This window comes from Pangasianodon hypophthalmus, chromosome 2 (assembly GCF_027358585.1).
Source record: "Pangasianodon hypophthalmus isolate fPanHyp1 chromosome 2, fPanHyp1.pri, whole genome shotgun sequence".
Lineage (NCBI taxonomy): Eukaryota > Metazoa > Chordata > Actinopteri > Siluriformes > Pangasiidae > Pangasianodon > Pangasianodon hypophthalmus.
Window position 1 is genome coordinate 12,859,968 of NC_069711.1, and position 18,809 is coordinate 12,878,776.

Sequence of the window (18,809 nt, forward strand, 5' to 3'; positions counted from 1 at the left end):
TCTGCAACAATGTTTAGGTAGGTGGTATGTGTTAAACTAACATCCACATGGATGCCAGGACCCAAGGTTTCCCAGCCGAACATTACCCAGAGCATGACACTGCCTCCGCCGGCTTGCCTTCATCCCATAGTGCATCCTGGTGCCATCTCTTCCTCAGGTATGCGATGCACATGCACCCGGCCATCCACATGATATAAAAGAAAATGTGATTCATCAGACCAGGCCACCTTTTTTCATTGCTCAGTGGTCCAGTTCTGATGCTCAAGTGCCCATTGTAGGCTCTTTCGGTGGTGGACAGGGGTCAGCATGGGCACTCTGACTGGTCTGCTGCTACACAGCTCCATATGCAGCAAGCTGTGATGCACTGTGTGTTCTGACACCTTTGATAAAAAATAAGCCATTAACCTAAAGTTTCATGTTAATAATAGCCTATTCCACTTTTAATAGAAATGTAAATGTAAAGTTCCAGCTCAGCATTTAAGGGTTAAAGGACTAATGAGCATGAACTGGGGGCAGGTGAACACACGCCCAAGCCTTTATATTCACTCAAACAGACTCAGATTACACACAACAGCAGGATACCTGAGAGCGGAGAAGAGAACACAAGTACCTGGCACTATGGAGCAGCAAAAACATACTTCAACTGTGTTACTGCCAAAGAGAAAAGTTCGTAACAGCGATACTAACACGTCCCAGAGAACCTATCGCCTGAAAATCAACAACACATTAAGGGCCGTCTATGTTGTTGGGACTGAGCTGAAGATTAACCTGGACAGGTATTTGTGTGTGTGTGTGTGTGTGTGTATGCGTTTATATCTTGGTGGGGATAGGAAAGGTTTGTCTTTAATTAAAAAACTAAATAGGACTAAAAGTTTCCTTTTGGTTACTATTAATAATGTCAGTGGAAGGTCCTCACAAAGACAGTAAGACACCATCGCCCGTGTGTGTGTGTGTGTGTGTGTGTGTTGCACATCATAACTTATCAGCGGCACCCAAACCGCTAAACATTGTGTTCTCTGTGCATGCAGGTAGTATGGAAAGCAGCACAGCTTGAAAAGCAGACACTTTTCTAGCATAATATAAGCTATGCTAATTAAGTCTTCACCAGATGTCTTGCCAACATTATTAAATCTAGTGAAAATACAAGACACAAGTCAATGTTCGCTTATACGAGGAGGTAAATAGGTCTGGTACGATAGTTGTCACATGTAAACAGCACTACCCAGTGGACATTTTGAGTCTCAGACATAAAAGGTCACTGGGTGTGTCCCAAACAAATGTTTCTTCTGTTTAGGTTCTCCAAAAAAAACGTACTACACTGTACCAGTGGGGGCAGGTACATCTTTTGTACCTTGTATATTTTACCTAGGAAGGTGAACCATGTACTTTTAATGATTTTAACGCTACACTAAAACATAAATATGGTCCATTTATGTTCATGAAAACATTTTAAAGCTAGACTGTATCCATGCTTCCAGGTGAAATATACATAAATTTACAAAAAGTACTCTTGAGGAATGGTACAGTCCATTTTTTCTTTTTTCTTTAAGCATGAACTGTAAATAATATCAGCTTGAACATAATGTGTTGTGTTGATGAACAGTCCATGAAAAGCTCTATGGCTTTAATAAATAGCCAGAATATTATTGTACATATTGAATAACTAACAGTTAAAGGGGTCATTGGCTGCAAAAGTTTTAAATTATGTTTAAATTACCAATTGAAAGAATGAACATTTTAATAAGATTGTATTTATTGTTTTTATTCTACTTTGTTTAATGTAAGAGTAGCTATTTTGAAAAGTATTTCTGTGGTGTAAGTAGCCTAACACAGAGTATCAGCATGTGAATCAAGCTGATATATTTACTTGAAATTGTATGTGTAGTTTTTGTAGTGTGCGCAATATTGAAGAAAAATGTGATATGCAATAACTTGTTAAATAATGCGATATGCCATATGATAATGCTATGTGTAAAATAATTTTAAATTATATATATATATATATATATATATGTGTGTGTGTGTGTGTGTGTGTGTGTGTGTGTGTATATATATATATATATATATATATATATATATATATATTCATGTGTGTATATATATATATATATATATATATATATATATATATATATATATATATATATATATATATATATATATATATATATATTAAAAAACTGAAAATGACATAACCAACATACATGTTTCATGTTCTTTTGAGGAAAACATTCTCTGTTATCTGTCACCCTAAAATATGCATATCGCGATATTTACATTTGCGATATTTCGCTATATTGTGCAGCCCTAGTGTAGTTTGACGTCACAACTTTTCCAGCCCAGAAGGGCTGTGTCCGGTAGACTTTAAAATCAGTCTAGTGCCCTTTCTGAACTCTCCCCTCTCTCCTGCTGTAAGTAGTAGTGTAGCCAGTACGGAAGTAGAGGTTAAAGTGGGACAGAGGCGCTGTGTGAGTCAGTGCAGTGAGCGGAATTGTAGCTGCTTTGCAGAGCCGGCAGCAGCCGCAGTGTAGCTGTGTAAACCCAGAGACGGTGTGTGTAAAAGTTAGGATGAGTGGAGCTCCAGCAAAACACAGGACCATGAATTCACCCCGAACTCTGCGCCTCGTCACTGGCAAGAGCACCAGGACCCTGTATGTGTTGGGAAGGAAACTGAGAGTGAATTTAACAAGGTAACATTTACCTTGTAATTCTTCCTCACGCTGTCTCAGGGAGCTTTCTTTCCACTGGCCACTCTGGTCTGCTCATTAAGGATCTAAATCCGGATTTCTGTACAGCTGATTGGTGACACTGTCTGATGTTAAATGCTGTGTGCAAATAAATTTGAACTGAATTAATATTTACTTTGAATCCTCCCTCACTTGTGTCTGTTATATATACTGAGACATACTGAGACTAGAGCTGAACACTGTAATACACAAACAGTCTATAGCAGTGCTTCTTAAAGTGGAGTCCCAAGTGCTGCTAATCACAAGCCACCCTTGTTATTATATTTATACTTATTATATTTATACTTATTATATTTATTATTGAGTTATTGTAGTTGTTAGTCTGTTTGTTTGCTCCTTTGAATTAAATTGGTTTAATCTAAACTTCAATAACTCAAAAAACATGTACCCTATTAATAATGTTAGCTTGGGCATAATGTGTTCTGTATAGCTCTAATAATTCTAATAACTACACAAAATATTACTGTACACATTTAAATAATGTTCATGAAATAAAGCTGTACTGATGGAGTCTCTGGAATTTAGTTTACCACTATTTGCAAAAAAAAAAAAAAAAATTTGTGATATTTCACACATATCGTATTTGTCTTCAGTATGGACTGCATCATAGTCTAATCTTAACCCCATGATTGTAAAGTCTTTTACAACTGACCTTATAAATCAATAGTACTGACTGTTTTATATTCTTTGAGCACGAGAATAGTAAAGATCACATGTGAATATGCCTTTTGTTTCTTGCTTTAGCACATTGCATTGCTTGAACAAAGCCTCCGTCTTGCTTGTAGACTGAAAGCTTTGTATTCGGACAGCATTCTAGTCTGTAGTAGGCTGCTGCTGCCTCTCTGCTTCTTCCTGCTCATCTACACACAAACAAAGTGGTTTTGATCTCTTTACTGGTGGACAACAGGAGTTTGTTTTTGAAACACTGCTTTATTGGTACTGTAGGTCACATTGCTGTAAAGTGTTCAATCTGTAGACTAATGGTATTACAAAATATTGATTTATAACAGTGCACTGACGTACAGGACAATGCTGCTCTACTGTTAATATGTGCAATATGTCCAAAGTGCTTTATAGGCCTTTCTTTATTTGTGTCCAAAACATTTCCTTTTCTCTTGTCAAATATTCCTTAGACCTTCTTGTCTTTATTGTCTGTCACAAAACGAGGTTGGCTTTGATGTGGCCTAAGTACACACATTATAATATAGCTCTACACCATGTGACTAATGTACCCAGACAAGTCTGACCACAAAGTATGTTATTTGTGTGCCAAGCATGTTCTGTCTGAAATAGGAGAAGTGCCTCAGACAACATTTCCTGCTCACACACAGCCAATGTTTAACGATAACAACAAAATGATCAAGCAAAGAAATCTGTTAATCTCATTTGTGCCGTTCTCATGGATATGCTTTTCCAATGTAACATAGGTCTGTTCCAGTGTATCTGTATCAGTGAATTTGATCAGGTCAAGTAGTAGTCCATTGAACATGTTTGTGTTTTCTGTTGCCAGACTGCTGAGTGTATTTTTCAGTTAGTTAGTCCCACAAACCATATGACTACAATTTCCCACAAAGCTTTAATTACACATTCTTTGTGAAAAATGTGTCTTTCCTAACGTTTACTTACTGTAAACCCGGTTAACCCACCGAGACAGTGTAATACAAGATCTTACAGTTGCTTCTTAATTTAAACAGTGATGCAGCATGCAGAGAAACCTGGCCTGACCTCCACAATCCACTGAAGATGATCTGTGTATGTTTGTGTGTGGATGTGTGTGTTTTTATTTACAGTTGTGCCCCAGTACAGAGCAAGTCCTACTCTGTTAAATGCACCCCCAATGTGCAGTGCCAGGTTTTGCCTCAGGTCCAGGCTGGAAACTCGCTCTTCTTGCCACAGCCACTCAGCAGAGACACTGTGCTTCTCATTTCCATGGAAGTTGCCAGCTTGCAGCCCAATGACAGCAAGGTAACCTTGTCTTATAAACACTCGTCCCTCGGGTTCCTTTAATGAAGGGCTGGGATTTAGTCACAAGGCAGGGATTTCCAGTGTATTATCTGCAAACAACTGTACAACACGTGGCTGACAGAAGCAACTCATGCCCTGATAAAATATTTTATTGTAATTATATGACTGTATTTTCTTAAACTGAGTCATACGTTCCAGCGAAATATTCAGTTATTCATCTTAAAGCATATCAATCAGTAACTACAACCCCTGGCAAAAATTATGGAATCACCACACTTAGAGGCTGTTCACCCAGCTTTTTTACTTTATAGCAAACAAACAAATCACAGATATGACACAAAAAAGGTTTTGTTCAATAGCTTAACATTCTGGTTTGTGAAATATTCATAAAAAAATTCAAGGACATTTTTTTTTTTATTAATGGCATGTCTTTTTCCAAATCAAGTAGAGGAAAAAATTATGGAATCACTCAATGTTGAGGAAAAAATTATGGAATCAATTTTTAATTTCCATTTCTAAAACATATATTGGGACAAGTCTAAAAATGCTAATAAGTCAGCAGTTAAAAGGGAGTGCTTACACACTGGTGGACTTGGCTAATTGAAAGGAAACATGGCTCCAATGAGAGAGTTGTCAGTTGAAACAATGGAAAGGATTATAAAACTCCTTCAACAAGGAATTTCAACATGGAGTGTGGCCAAAGAGGTTGGTTGCTCCCAGTCAGCTGTGTCTAAAATTTGTTGCAAGTATAAACTTAATGGGAAGGTTATGAAAGGTAGATATACAGGCAGACTAAGGAAGATGTCAAAGCATCAGGATAGAAAACTCAAAGCACTATGCCTTGAAAATAGAAAATGCACAACAAAACAAATGAAAAACAAATGGGCGGAAACAAGAGTCAATGTTTGTGACAGAACTGTAAGAAACCGGCTGAATGAAATGAGATTTACATATAGAAAAGCCAAAAGAAAACCAGCACTAACACCAAAACAGAAGAAAACAAGGTTACAGTGGGCTAAGGAGAAGCAATCATGGAGTGTGGATGATTGGATGAAAGTGAAATTCAGTGATGAATCATGAATCTGCATTGGCCAAGGAGATGATGCTGGAACTTTTGTCTGGTGCCGTTCTAACAAAACATGTAAAGATGACTGCCTGAATCGGTCAAATTTCCCAACTCATTTATGATATTGGGTTGCATGTCAGGTAAAGGACCAGGGGAGATGGCAGTCATTACCTCAGCAGTCAATGCACAGTTGTACAGTGAAATTTTGGACATTTTCTCATTCCATCCATAGAAAATAGGTTTGGTGATGATGAAATAATTTTTCAGGATGACAATGCATCTTGCCACAGAGCAAACAGTTTTAAAGTTTTTTTTCAGGAAAGGTTTATCAACTCAATGACATGGCCAGCAAACAGTCCGGATCTCAATCCAATTGAAAATTTATGGTGGAAAGTAAAAAAACTGGTCCATGTTAAGGCTCCACCCTGCAAAGCTGATCTGTCAACTGCTATTCGAGAAAGTTGGAACCAGATTGATGGGGAATATTGTTTTTCATTAGTGAGGTCTATGCCTCAAAGAATAAAAGCCAGAGGAGGAGCAACAAAGTATTAATTGTGTTTTTTTTGTTGATGATTCCATAATTTTTTCCTCAACATTGAGTGATTCCATAATTTTTTCCTCTACTTGATTTGGAAAAAGACATGCCATTAATAAAAAAAATGTCCTTGAATTTTTTTATGTATATTTCACAAACCAGAATGTTAAGCTATTGAACAAAAGCTTTTTTGTGTCATATCTGTGATTTGTTTGTTTGCTATAAAGTAAAAAAGCTGGGTGAACAGCCTCTAAGTGTGGTGATTCCATAATTTTTGCCAGGGGTTGTATGAGTTATTCTGTAAAGATAGTGAAACTAATAGGAAACACGTGTCATCCTGACAGTGAGGAAAGGAAGTCTGGAGAGGCTGACAGATCTTGCAGTTGTAAGGGGTTCAGCTTTTTATTTTTTTATTAGAAATTTAGGTATCTGAGGAAGGGCTGGTGCCATAAGGGTTTTGCATGGAGTTGTTCTCCCTGTTTCTGTGTAGGATCTCTGGTTTCCTCCACCTCTGAAAGACATGCCAGTAGGTGGATTGGCTACACTAAACTGTCTGTAGTTGTGAATGAGTGTGTGCATTGTACCCTGCTATGGACTGCTGTCTCATCCAGTATGATGGATGGGATTGGGCCTTCCACTGTGTTCCTGATGTTCCCGGGACAGCCTCCATTTCCACCATCACCCTGACCAGGATAACATGCTTATTTAAAATGAATGAATGATGAGATAACTGAGTAATTGTAAGAGTTTGTATCCAGTGTCACTTTGAGTAACACGGGTATAATGCAGAATCAGTAGGAGAACTATTACAGATACGCTTAATGTGTTTGCTCAGGCTATCAACAGACTTTTTGCCTAACCAACAAGTTTGTGATTCATAATCAAGTGTCAGCCATGTGTAATTTGTAATTTTTAATTTTTGTAATTACAAAAATGTGTAATTTTTTCCCCCAATGACTCAATCAAAATGGGAAATTGAGCAATGACTTCTTACCAATCTTCATGAATATTGCAATGCAAAATGTATTTGTGATGATGAAAATTACTCTTAACATAAAATATGTATATTTCAGCTATCTGTGAGGTTCTATGGGGATAAGTCAGAGATTCTTGGAAATGCTGTGCTGCATCTTACAGCTGTTGGTATGCCCCTGTGTTCATCTTATATACACAAACACATGCCTATGCGCACACACACATGACCTCTGCTGGCTTAAATTTACTGTAAAACACAGCATTAAGGATACACCTGTGCATATCCCAAGCAACAGCTTCGAATGCTATGTTAAATATCACAACTGCCTTCAGAAAAAAACAGTTGTGATAAAACAAACACAAATTTGCTTGTTTTTACTTTTACTTTATTTAATACTGGTGATAAAGTAAATCTCTAACAAATAAATTAATCTGTATAACCATGCCCTCCAAGTAACCTGCACGTATGATGCTGCCTTCAGTTTTTGCTGCCATACTGCAGTTTAGAATAAAGAAGAAGACAACCTTATTGTCACGTATACATGTACTGTACAGTGAATTTTTTTTGGACTATCCCAGCTTGTTAGGATAAATTGCAGGGTTATACAGTGCCCCTGGAGCAAAGTGTGTTAAGCGCCCAGGGGCCCAACATTGGGCAGCATTTGAATTCACAACTTTCCGATCAGTAGCTAGAGCCTTAACCACTAAGCCGCTACTCCTCTTAAGTTATTAGTAGCTATTAATAAAATTGTCAACTTCCCTCAAAGTGTTTTTAGTAAAAGACCTTTTAAAATATTTAAAAAAGTGTGCCATTTTGTAATGAATGAAATGCAAGTAATAAATAAAATACACAATGCTAACTGAAGTGTCTGTGACTTAGAGTAGACTAGTGGTATAGGGAGCCATATAAGGTTAGTTGTAAAGAGACGACATGTTCTCATCAACTTGCCTCTGTTCCCTTACAGAAATCTCCCTAGATGTGGATGCAGATCGAGATGGTATTGTTGAGAGGAACAATCCAAACAAGGTGTATATCTCGGTTTTTGCCTGTGGTGCTTCAGCCTTCTCAGCAAGAACTGACCAGGACATTGTGCTCTTAGAATATATATTTTTGAGTAAACAGAAGTGGAGTACTTAATTTTTAAGCATATTTTCAGATGTTCTCCATTTTAGGGAGACAATCTTCTATGTGGTGAGTTGATTTCTGGTTGGGCCTCTTTATAAACATTTACTCTGTCTTTCTCTTCTCTCTATAAGGCTTCATGGAAGTGGGGTCCTAATGGACACGGTGCCATTCTGCTGGTCAACTGTGACTCTGAGTCTACCGTCTTAAAGAAAGTGGACAGTGAGAATGAGGAGCTCAGTAAAATCTCAGGTAAGCAAACCTACTGTAGGTCATCCAAGTCCAGTTAATCTCATTGTCATTATACAGCCAAATGATAAAAGAATTATGTAATGAAATATACTTGTAGGCTTTTTCATTCTACACATACACACAGCAAAGTCATTTGAGTCATTAGGCCTGCCACAACAATTGTATAATTCCATAATCTCAATTATCTGATCTTATGGGGATTATTAAAGGCAATTACAATTACTTATACATTTCCAAAGAAATACATGTTAAAAAAATGTTTATTCCCAGTTAGTCTCTTGACATGATCAGAATCATTATGCTCACTGTAAAAATGACATCATAACTAGTGGAAATACCTTGAATACAGTCAGATTTAGCGAGTATTTCCTATTATAAGAAACAATAAACCAAATGTGAGATTATTAATCCTATTTCTAGTCATTTTATCCATTTCAAGCTTGAAATAATCTTGTTCTATTGGCAGATAAATTTACTAATGTTTGATATTTGCTATCTATAAAGAAGCAAAATGATCTGCAAATAGAAAAAGAAAATTTAAAGCTTGAAAAAATGTCTAGAAATAGTTTTAATAATCTTATTTGGTTTATTGTGTTTTAATATTCTTATATTTGGAACACTTATCACTGAACACTTATCTGTTTGGCAAATGTTAAAGGCCTCAGCTTCAGAACTTTGTGTAAGATGACAAGGAAAACCAAAATCAGTGTGCAAGTGACTTGTACATGCTGCTGATAAAGGTGGAACTGCATGTTATAATTGTTCTGTTATATGAATATAAAAAAGCATACATATTGAAAGAATAGTATTCTTAATAATTCCGATCCACAATGGAGGTTTTTCTTTCAAATTCCAGATTTAAAGGACATGTCCAAGATGATCTTGCGTACCAGTGGCCCAGCTGTGCTCCCAGAAGGCTATAAACTGAGCTTGCATATCTCTCAGACAGACGCTGAGAGAGTGAGAATCTTCAGGGCCAGGTCCACCAAGCAGGCAGAGGCCTCTCTGAGTGAGTTATAGCAGAAACACATTCTTGTGTTTAGTCTTACATAGCATGAACATTGATATTTTAATGACCATCACACCCTAAACTGTTGCCACAAAGTTGGAAGAACACAACTATATAGAATGTCTTGTATGCTTTAGCCTTACAATTTCCCTTCACTGAAAAAAAAAAGGGACCCAAAAATGTTCCAGCAGGACAATGCCCCTGGGCACAAAGCAAGGTCCATGAAGACATGGTTTGGCAAGGTTGGAGTGGAATAACTCGAGTGGCCTGCACAGAGCCCTGACCTCAACCCCTCTGAACACCTTTGTGATGAACTGAAATTCTGACTGCACCCCAGGCCTCCCGACATCAGTGATCTCACTAATGCTCTTGTGACTGAATGGCCAAATCTCCACATCCACGTTCCAAAATCTAGTGGAAAGCCTTCCCAGAAGAGTGGAGGTTATTATAACAGCAAAGGGGACTACAGCTGGAATGGGATTTTCAACAAGCGTTTGGATGTGATGGTCAGGTGTCCACAAACTTTTGGCTATAGAGTGTATCAGTGCTACACTATAGAAATAGATGGCAAACTAGAAGTGGATGGGCTACAACAGTAGAACACTACACTGAGTTTCACTCCTATCACCTACAAACAGGAATATGGGGCTACAGTGGGCACAGGCTCCAGAATCCTGATCTTGGATGTCACTGAGATTACTTTTTTTAAATCCCGTTTGATGTGAACATTAAGTGAAGCTCCTGACCTGTACCTGTATGATTTTATGGACTGCGCTGCTGCCACATGATTGGCTGCTTGTATAATTGGATGAATGAGCAGGGGTACAGGTGTTCCTATTAAAGTGGCTAGTGAGAGTATATAGTATTGTAAAATATAATGTGATTACATATCAATATTATAAAATCTACAAGGTTAAAACTTTAAATTGATAAAATTACCTATATCCTATAAAATTTACCTATATCTATCATTCAAAGTTCATCCAAAAAATGCACAAATGATCTTTATTATTTGCTTTAATTAAAGTAAATTAATCTTCATTATTTGCTTTATTCCAGAAAATACATTCCTCAGTTTGTTCCAGAAGGAATATCCTTTAGTGCTGAACAAAAAGCAACTGGCTAATGAAGTCCCCTATCAGGGTGGCAAGTCTGAGCTAATGTTCTATGTGGAGGGCCTTCACTTTCCAGATAAGGACTTTGATGGGCTACTTACGATCAACCTTAGTCTTTTAGAGCCTGTTGCTGAGGTCAGTGCAAGCAAAAACCTTGTCCATATTTCAGTGGCTTTTCTGTAGCATGCAAATGAATACTAAAAACCTAGATCATTTATACCTTTCTATCAGAATGGATGTCCTAATGTGTGCATATTTCTCTGTCTTTCTCATTAACTGCACCCTGTGGTGTTTGGCAAAGGAATAGAAAGTAATTGAAAAGGCAGGCTCTGTTTTTGGTTTTCTAGGGTTTCCCAGAGACTCCGATTTTCACTGACAAGGTCATGTTCCATGTTGCTCCTTGGATTATGACACCCAACACCCTAAGACCTCTGGAAGTCTTTGTCTGCAGGTAAGCAGACCAATTTATGAATCAGTGTAAATTGTTAATCATTATTCAAACTATACAACACACACAAATGTATTTTTAACTTATCATCTTTAATCATTAGCTAACGAAAGATAACACTTGTTGAACAGTCTTGAGCACATTTCCAAGTGATAGTATTACTTAGAGCTAGACGTGTGTAACAGGACAGGGATACCATGGGACCCAACAAAATAGTTGCGTGAACAAGTGGTTTTTACTTTCATTCATATGGTAGCGGACAGTAAGATGTGAAGCTCATGGGACAAAAACGCCACATTCATTAACAGGAGAGAGTACTGGGCAAGCAGCTCTGTGGGATGAATTTAGTGTTCATTTGCTTTATCTGCTTTATCTTGCTTTATCTGGATTAGCATTGCTGTGGTTTAAATTACTAGTTTGTTTATATTTTGGTAAATGGAGCCAACCAAGTTCATTAGAAAATATTGCTAGTAGGTACAAACAAAATTAAACTGCAGGAGTGGGTGGGATTGGTCAGGAGTGCCTGTGGGAATTGGTGGAATTGTTCAAGAGAGACTGCGAGAGTGGGTGGGATTGGTCAAGCGTGTCCGCGGGAGTGGGTAGGATTGGTCAGGAGTGCCTGTGGGAATTGGTGGAATTGTTCAAGAGTGACTGCGAGAGTGGGTGGGATTGGTCAAGCGTGTCCGTGGGAGTGGGTGGGATTGGTCAAGTGTGCCTGCAGGAATCCATGGGATTGGACAAGATTGTTTGTGGGAGTGGGTGGTAACAGCTGGCTGAATCCTTTCTTTTTAATGTACCAACAGCACATCTGATAACTATGAGTTTCTGAAGGGCATAAAGCAACTGTCCCAGAAGAGTGGACACAAACTGAGGATATGCCACGAGTACATGAACCGAGGAGATCGCTGGATGCAGGTTTGCGCTAATCAACTGTTCATATCACTGATCTCAGAACTTTTTAAAAATGCATTCAAATTTGTAAGTTTAAACTGCAAAAGGTTTATTAAATATTGACAGGATACCTGGCTTTTCTATATTTGCAAGTACACTTGTAAGCAGATTGAGTAATCTCCAGTGCTGTTGCTCTGCAGGATGAGCTTGAGTTCGGCTATATTGATTCTCCGCACCAAAGATTTCCTGTGGTCCTGGACTCTCCACGAGATGGAGACCTTGGGGATTTCCCCTATGATGTCTTACTGGTATGACTGACAGGTTGCAACATTCTGTGCAGTTGTACTGATGTCCATTAAGACCACTGTTAGGAAGTCCATTTATGTTTACAGTGCATCAACTTCATGGTCCATTTCTATTGTTTACTGCATTTTGCCTCACTAAAACTTAGTAGCACAGGATTTGGCACCATAATGTCATTGACTGTTGCTGTTTTTATAGCATTATTTACAGACCACCTACCTCACCAATTCAGATTTTAGAAAATCCATTTCTGATATTTACCAGGGTTAGGGTTAGGGTTAGGGTTTGTTTGCATTCCAAACAAAAGCTGATTTTATGTGACAAAAAAACAACTTTAGAAATACTGAACATCTGTCTCAGGGTCCAGACTTTGGCTATGTGACCCGCTACGCTTCAAGACAAGAGGTGAGCAGCTTAGATTCATTTGGTAATCTGGAGGTAAGCCCCCCTGTCACTGTGAATGGGAAGAACTATCCACTGGGCCGGATCATCATTGGCGTGGCCTTCCCTACGTGAGTAATAACTCAAAAGCCTTAAATATGTTAATTATTAGATATTGGGCCTCATGTATAAAGCTGGATTCAAACAAATTTATTTGTAAGTTGTTTGCGGGAGCATTTACACAAGCAATGTCCATGAAAATCTAGGTTGTTTGGAAAAAAATGTTTGTGTACATTTAGGAGACTCACCAGTATGAACCTTGATTTCAAATCATATAATTGGCATGACTTCCTGCAATTTTTCTTTACAGATTATGCTCTAAAAAAATTTTAATCACTTTTTTAATTTTAATTTTTAATTTAAATTTTTTTTATTTAGTAAAACATGATAAAAACTTGATAAATTAAGACAAATAAGATTAGCTATTTCCTGGCATCCCATTTGCAGTGAATTCTCCCACCTTGTGCCCAGTGTTCCTGGGATTGGTTCCGGATCCACTGCAAATTATACAAATTAATTATACACAAAGAATGCTAACAGCTTTTATCCCTTACTGTCTCAATAGCACAGAGCATGGCCGCAATATGACCAAAGTGGTGCAGGACTTCCTGTGGGCTCAGAAGGTTCAGGAGCCCATTGCCCTCTACTCTGATTGGCTCTTCGTGGGTCATGTGGATGAGTTCATGACTTTTGTCCCAGCTCCTGACAGAAAGGTACATATTAAATTTCTCAATTTGTTCCCATGACTTTGAGGCTTTATTTACACATCAGATCTGGGTGTCTGTGTATGTGTTGACCTGCATTAGTCATCATTAAGTGCATCATTAAGTTACCCTGCTGTTTCTGCTAGCTCTGACTTTAATCCTCTCATTATTGTTCAGCAATTCAGACTGCTGCTGGCCAGCCCTGATGCAGCATATAAAGTGTTCAGGACATTGCAGAATAAAGGACATGGGAATGCTAAGATGTTTGCAGGTGAATGATGGCAGGTGTTCTTTCAGATATTCCATATGGCAATCATCGCTTGCAGCATAATTGATAAACACCAGTAATCTTTTATTTCAACAGGGACAGAGGAGGAGGTCAGCGTTGATCAGATCTTGAGTGATGAGGAGTTTCAAGCAGAAAACAGTTATGTCCAGGTCAGTGATCTGGTTCAAATCAACAGGCCTGTGAACATAGAAGCTCACAGGTGGTACAGTAAAGTAGTCTTTGACTATGTACATGTGGTCCTGGACTAAATTAAATAGAAATTAAGTCCTGAAAACATAAAATGTCTGTCTTTCTGCTTTCCTAAATTTCTCTCTTGTTTTTTTCCCCCAATCAGAGCTGTATTGACTGGAACAGGGATGTACTAAAGAAAGAGCTTGCACTAGATGATGAAGACATCATTGATGTACCAGTCCTGTTTAAAGTGATTCCTGAAAAGAACAGAGCTGTGGCGTTTTACCCTGACATGGTATAGTTTAATCCTTTAGTGAACAATTAATGCAGTATATGTGTGGTGATCAGGGAAATCCATTTACATGGTTAAATTTTTTTTTATATTTTTACTATGTAGTTTTGAAAACATCAGGATTTCCTGAAATATGTTTGTCTTGTCTTTGCATGTATTTCAACCACGAGTAAAATGATAGCATGTTAAAGTCTGGTTATCAATAAAAGTGAAAAGGGAAAAAAATTGCCTTAAAGATTGCATTCTGTCCATGGCACAGGAGCATCACAGACATTTTGACAGCTGGTACCTGATTACAAACTGGCCTGTAACTATCTAACAATCTGATCAAAGCGTGACATTCTCTGTGTGAGGAAATCACACGAGGCTATGGACATCTGTATTCATACTGACTGTTTTTACCTCCACGTCTATTAAATTGGTTCCTAATCCAACATGATCTGCAGGAAGAGAGCCAAGGCAAGATTAAAAATGTAAAAAAATATATTCCGGGTAGTTGTAGTGAAATATATGTATGGCTTCATAAATTTGAGGTCTCTATGTATGCCATACACAGAAATGTTTTTATTTATTTATTTATTTATTTATTTATTTTTTTTTTGAGGAATTCAGCCTCGGTAACATCTGACAGGTTTTCCCAGAACACCACACTTTCTATGTTAAATACCATTTTGTGTTTCATTTGAACAAAGAAACCTATAACCATTCAATATTCTATGTCTAGTCCTAATACTAACTCCTCTACAGTTCAGATATTGAGTTGTATTGACTGTTTTCTCCTTAACTAACTTTTAACATTGTTTTACTATACTATTTTAATGAATATAGTTTTGGCACATTTTAAACAAAGGTCTGTATAGGCTGATTAGTAAACAACTCTATGTTTTATCCTTACTGTGTGATGTTGTAAACACTACCCGTTGTTCTTGCAGGTGAACATGATAGTACTCGGGAGGAACCTTGGCATTCCCAAGCCTTTTGGGCCACAGGTGGATGGAAAATGTGCCCTGGAGACTGAGATCCGCTCTCTGCTTGAGCCGCTTGGCCTGAACTGCTACTTCATTGATGACTTTGCATCCTACCACAAGCTCCTGGGGGAAGTGCACTGTGGCTCCAATGTGCTCAGAGAACCTTTCACCTTTAAATGGTGGAACCTTGAGCTGTGAGAAAGTAGAGCACAACGAATTCAGTAGGGTTTGATAACATGTGAGTACAATATCAAGAGGTCTTTTTTGTTTCACTTATAAAAAACTAATACAATATATTTCCCAAAGAAGGTAACATCATCTTCATTATTATAGGTTTGCTATTATTTATTGACAGCATAGAGCACTGTACAGAGCCTATATCAAGTGTTAGTCATTATGAGATGATAGCATGTGTTTAAAGCATTTGTGTTACTATTTGAGTGAAATACCATATCATTTTTGAATGGAGGAAATTGTGTAAGCTTGATATTCAGAAATATTACATTTTTCATACATGGATGAACTCTGGGTACTCTGGTTTCCTCCCCCAGTCCAAAGACATGTGTTGTAGGCTGATTGGCATCTCTAAATTGTCAGTAGTGTGTGAATGTGAGTGAGCGATTGTGCCCTGTGATGGACTGGCACCCCGTCCAGGCGCCCCGAGTCCCCTGGAATAGGCTCCAGGCTCCCTCATGACCCTGTGTAGGATAAGTGCTATAGAGAATGGATGGGATGGATGGATTTCTTGGATGACTAAAAGGTGTTCATAAATAATAAGTACTAATAGAGTTAAAAACTTTATTTGACGTTTGATAAATTGTGAAATATACAGGTCTTGGAGGGGAACTCGGATGTTTTGACGCTACTGCATACCTGTTGCCTGCAAAAAATCATGCAGTTCCCAGAACAATCTACTAAAGCAGTATAACAAATCCCTACTGCACTAAGTTTGCCTACTGCAGTAAGAGTATCTACCAACCACTATGCGTCTGGGAATCTAGTTTTTTACGCTTCTGCGTTGTTGTTTTGTCCTGCTTACTTTATTACTACCTTTGGTGCCTTAACAATGAGACCTTTTGAAAGAAAATGTTTTTGTGTTGTTTTACTGAATGAAAAATACAGTGTAACACAGCACCTTTTCACACTGTACAAAATAATCAATAAAACCATTCTAAACATTGTCACCTTCATTAAACAGGATTTATTTTACAAAAAAACAAGGGTTTTGTTATTCACAGTGAAATATCACGCTAAGCCTTTGTGGTCAAAGGAAACACGTACAATAATTTTTATTTAGTAATATCAGCCTGTTGGAAATGAATTTGTGCTAAAGGGCAACTTGTGATATGTGCAAGCATACTCGATAAACAACAGTTTGATAAGCAATTTGACAACGACAATGTACTAACAAGGCCTTAGCACTGGAGGGCACACTTTTCACTTTGAAAGATTCAGCAAAATGCAGAAAAAAATTCAACCATTTTCCTCGCAGCACCGACACAAGCGATTTCACTTCAAAACAAAAATTTGCTGTTCAGTAATACACACAAATCTGGAACTGAACATTACGCAAACCTTGAATTCCACCAGGTAGTAGCAATAATGGGGGTACTTATATTTAATCAAAATGTTATTTTTATACTGTACAAACCATAAATTACATAATTGATAGACAAAAGAAATGTTCAAGATAAATACAGCTGCCTGATGAAAAAAAAAACATGATTTTTACAGTTAACCAAATATCACAGCAGCAATAAAGTAAAAGTAGATTAAACCTTAATTTTTTATAGAAGTGATAGCTGAGAATGTATTTTTTTAAAGAAACACTTCAACATTATTCAACCTAATCTCTATTTACTGTATATGAAACAAGCGTAAAATTACCACATACACTATAATTTTATACATCTCCCTGTATGGAAAATACCATAAAACCTGTTTAATTAAAAAAAAAAAAAGTCATGTATAATGCATGTCTAAGGGCAGTTGTAGGGATAGTCAGCAATTTTTTTTTTTTTTTTGTGTGTGTGTATTTTTGGAGAATGGTTTCATTATAGTTTTAAAATTGCATAATATAGTTTAATATAGTGTACTTTAAACGATTATTGACTGCCCCCACAGTTCCGTTAGAAGTGAGTTTCAGGTAAACAGGTTTTATGTTCCTTCCTCAATATAGGGAAATGTGTTGAAATTATTGTTCACAGCGATTAATCAATGTTGTAGATAGAGGTTAGGTTGAAACATGCTAGAGGATTTCGTTAACTATGTGTTTAGTCTTTTTCTTTTATCAAATATCATATAATTACCCAATCTTGCTATTATTTACATTCAAAAGCTTACTGATGCCTCCTGTAGGATGCAGTAGGGTTTCACACAGAGCACATAAAGCTATAGAAGGCAACTTGAGAACATCTCACAGTAGACAGCACAGTGAATAATTTCAACCTCAAGTGCTCTGCAGAAATAATAAAAACAGTCACGTGTGTGTAACTGCACACTACATCCATCACAATCTAAAAGTCTGAACTTCCCAATGCAAATACAAATACTGCAGAAATCAATGTTGTGAAAAGTATATTGTGCATAAAAACACCCATAAATACTTTTTAAAAATTAAATAAATAGTATAAGTTATTATACATAGCATTACTTGTTATAAACAATTACTCACCTGACAAGATAGTAAATGGTTTGTATATTCCAGCACAAGTCAGTTCATTTAACAACAAATAACATTTATAGATATTCACAGAATCACAAAACTGATGAAAATAATACAAAATGTACTGCTGTTAAAAAAGAAGAGAAAAGCTTACACATAATTCTGTTACACTGCTGTATGTGTTCATTCATGGGTGTTTTCCAGCACAGAAAAGTATGTTCAGTTCTGTGGTGTACTTGTTTGAATCTTTGAATTATTCTTTTTAGAATGTCATTTTTCCTGGGCCGCTGTGTACCTGTGAGTGGCAATCTGACCTCTGCCTGCTATTATGATCTTGAATAAATAAATACACCAAACAAAGAAGTAGACAAAATTAGAGCCACCAGTAAAGTGTGTTGTGCTTAATGCCACGTGGAAGCCACAGAATTAGTGAAAGAAAAACAGTAAGTGATAAACAGATAGAAACAGAGAAAAATAAAGACAGATAAGGTGTGAAATTTCTGGTTAAAGCCATAACACCCTTTGCTGGTTTTGCAGGCAGACAAATAACCATTAGAAATGCAATCAATAATAAGCCTCAGGCTGTTACCATTTGGCACCTGTGTAACAGACAGCCTTCGTAACCTGCTGAAGCCTAAAGGCATGCTGGGAAGCATGTTCAGTCACATGATACAAACAAAATGGTGCAAATCCTTAAAACAGGGATGAGATTCCTGGCCAAAGGCCCTGTGACTGACAGCTCTCCTTCTGCACTGGGTCTCCAGACGAGCTGGCTTTAAGCTCTTTAGGAGCTGCTGTAAATGAAACAGAATACTAGAGCTGTTTTCCATACCTCTAAAAGTGTTATTCT

At 37.4% G+C, this 18,809-nt stretch overlaps 2 protein-coding genes across 15 annotated transcripts in view; one reads left to right on the plus strand and one right to left on the minus strand.

The window, feature by feature from the left end:
• The first annotated feature begins 553 nt into the window (after window positions 1-553).
• On the plus strand, window positions 554-16,475 carry padi2 (peptidyl arginine deiminase, type II). 2 transcript variants are annotated; one of them, XM_026925720.3, is made up of 16 exons: window positions 554-776; window positions 4,538-4,712; window positions 7,387-7,456; window positions 8,254-8,315; window positions 8,546-8,663; window positions 9,520-9,672; window positions 10,732-10,922; window positions 11,135-11,238; window positions 12,039-12,150; window positions 12,327-12,434; window positions 12,790-12,941; window positions 13,436-13,583; window positions 13,752-13,845; window positions 13,939-14,012; window positions 14,198-14,329; window positions 15,259-16,475. In XM_026925720.3, the coding sequence occupies exons 1-16, from the start codon at window positions 619-621 to the stop codon at window positions 15,490-15,492; spliced, it is 2,085 nt and encodes a 694-aa protein (XP_026781521.2). In that variant the 5' UTR covers window positions 554-618; the 3' UTR covers window positions 15,493-16,475. The 2 variants fall into 2 exon arrangements, with proteins under 2 accessions (XP_026781521.2, XP_026781528.2); XM_026925727.3 differs by lacking the exon at window positions 554-776 and adding an exon at window positions 2,330-2,690.
• The window catches only part of rap1gapb (RAP1 GTPase activating protein b), an 81,390-nt gene continuing 79,053 nt past the window's right edge, over window positions 16,473-18,809 (minus strand). For 12 of the 13 annotated variants that reach the window (XM_053228224.1, XM_053228227.1, XM_034310908.2 and 9 more), the window contains one exon: window positions 16,473-18,753. The gene's annotated coding sequence lies outside the window, so the exon portion shown is untranslated. The remainder of the gene's footprint in view (window positions 18,754-18,809) is intronic. The other variant, XM_034310885.2, reaches the window with a different exon arrangement.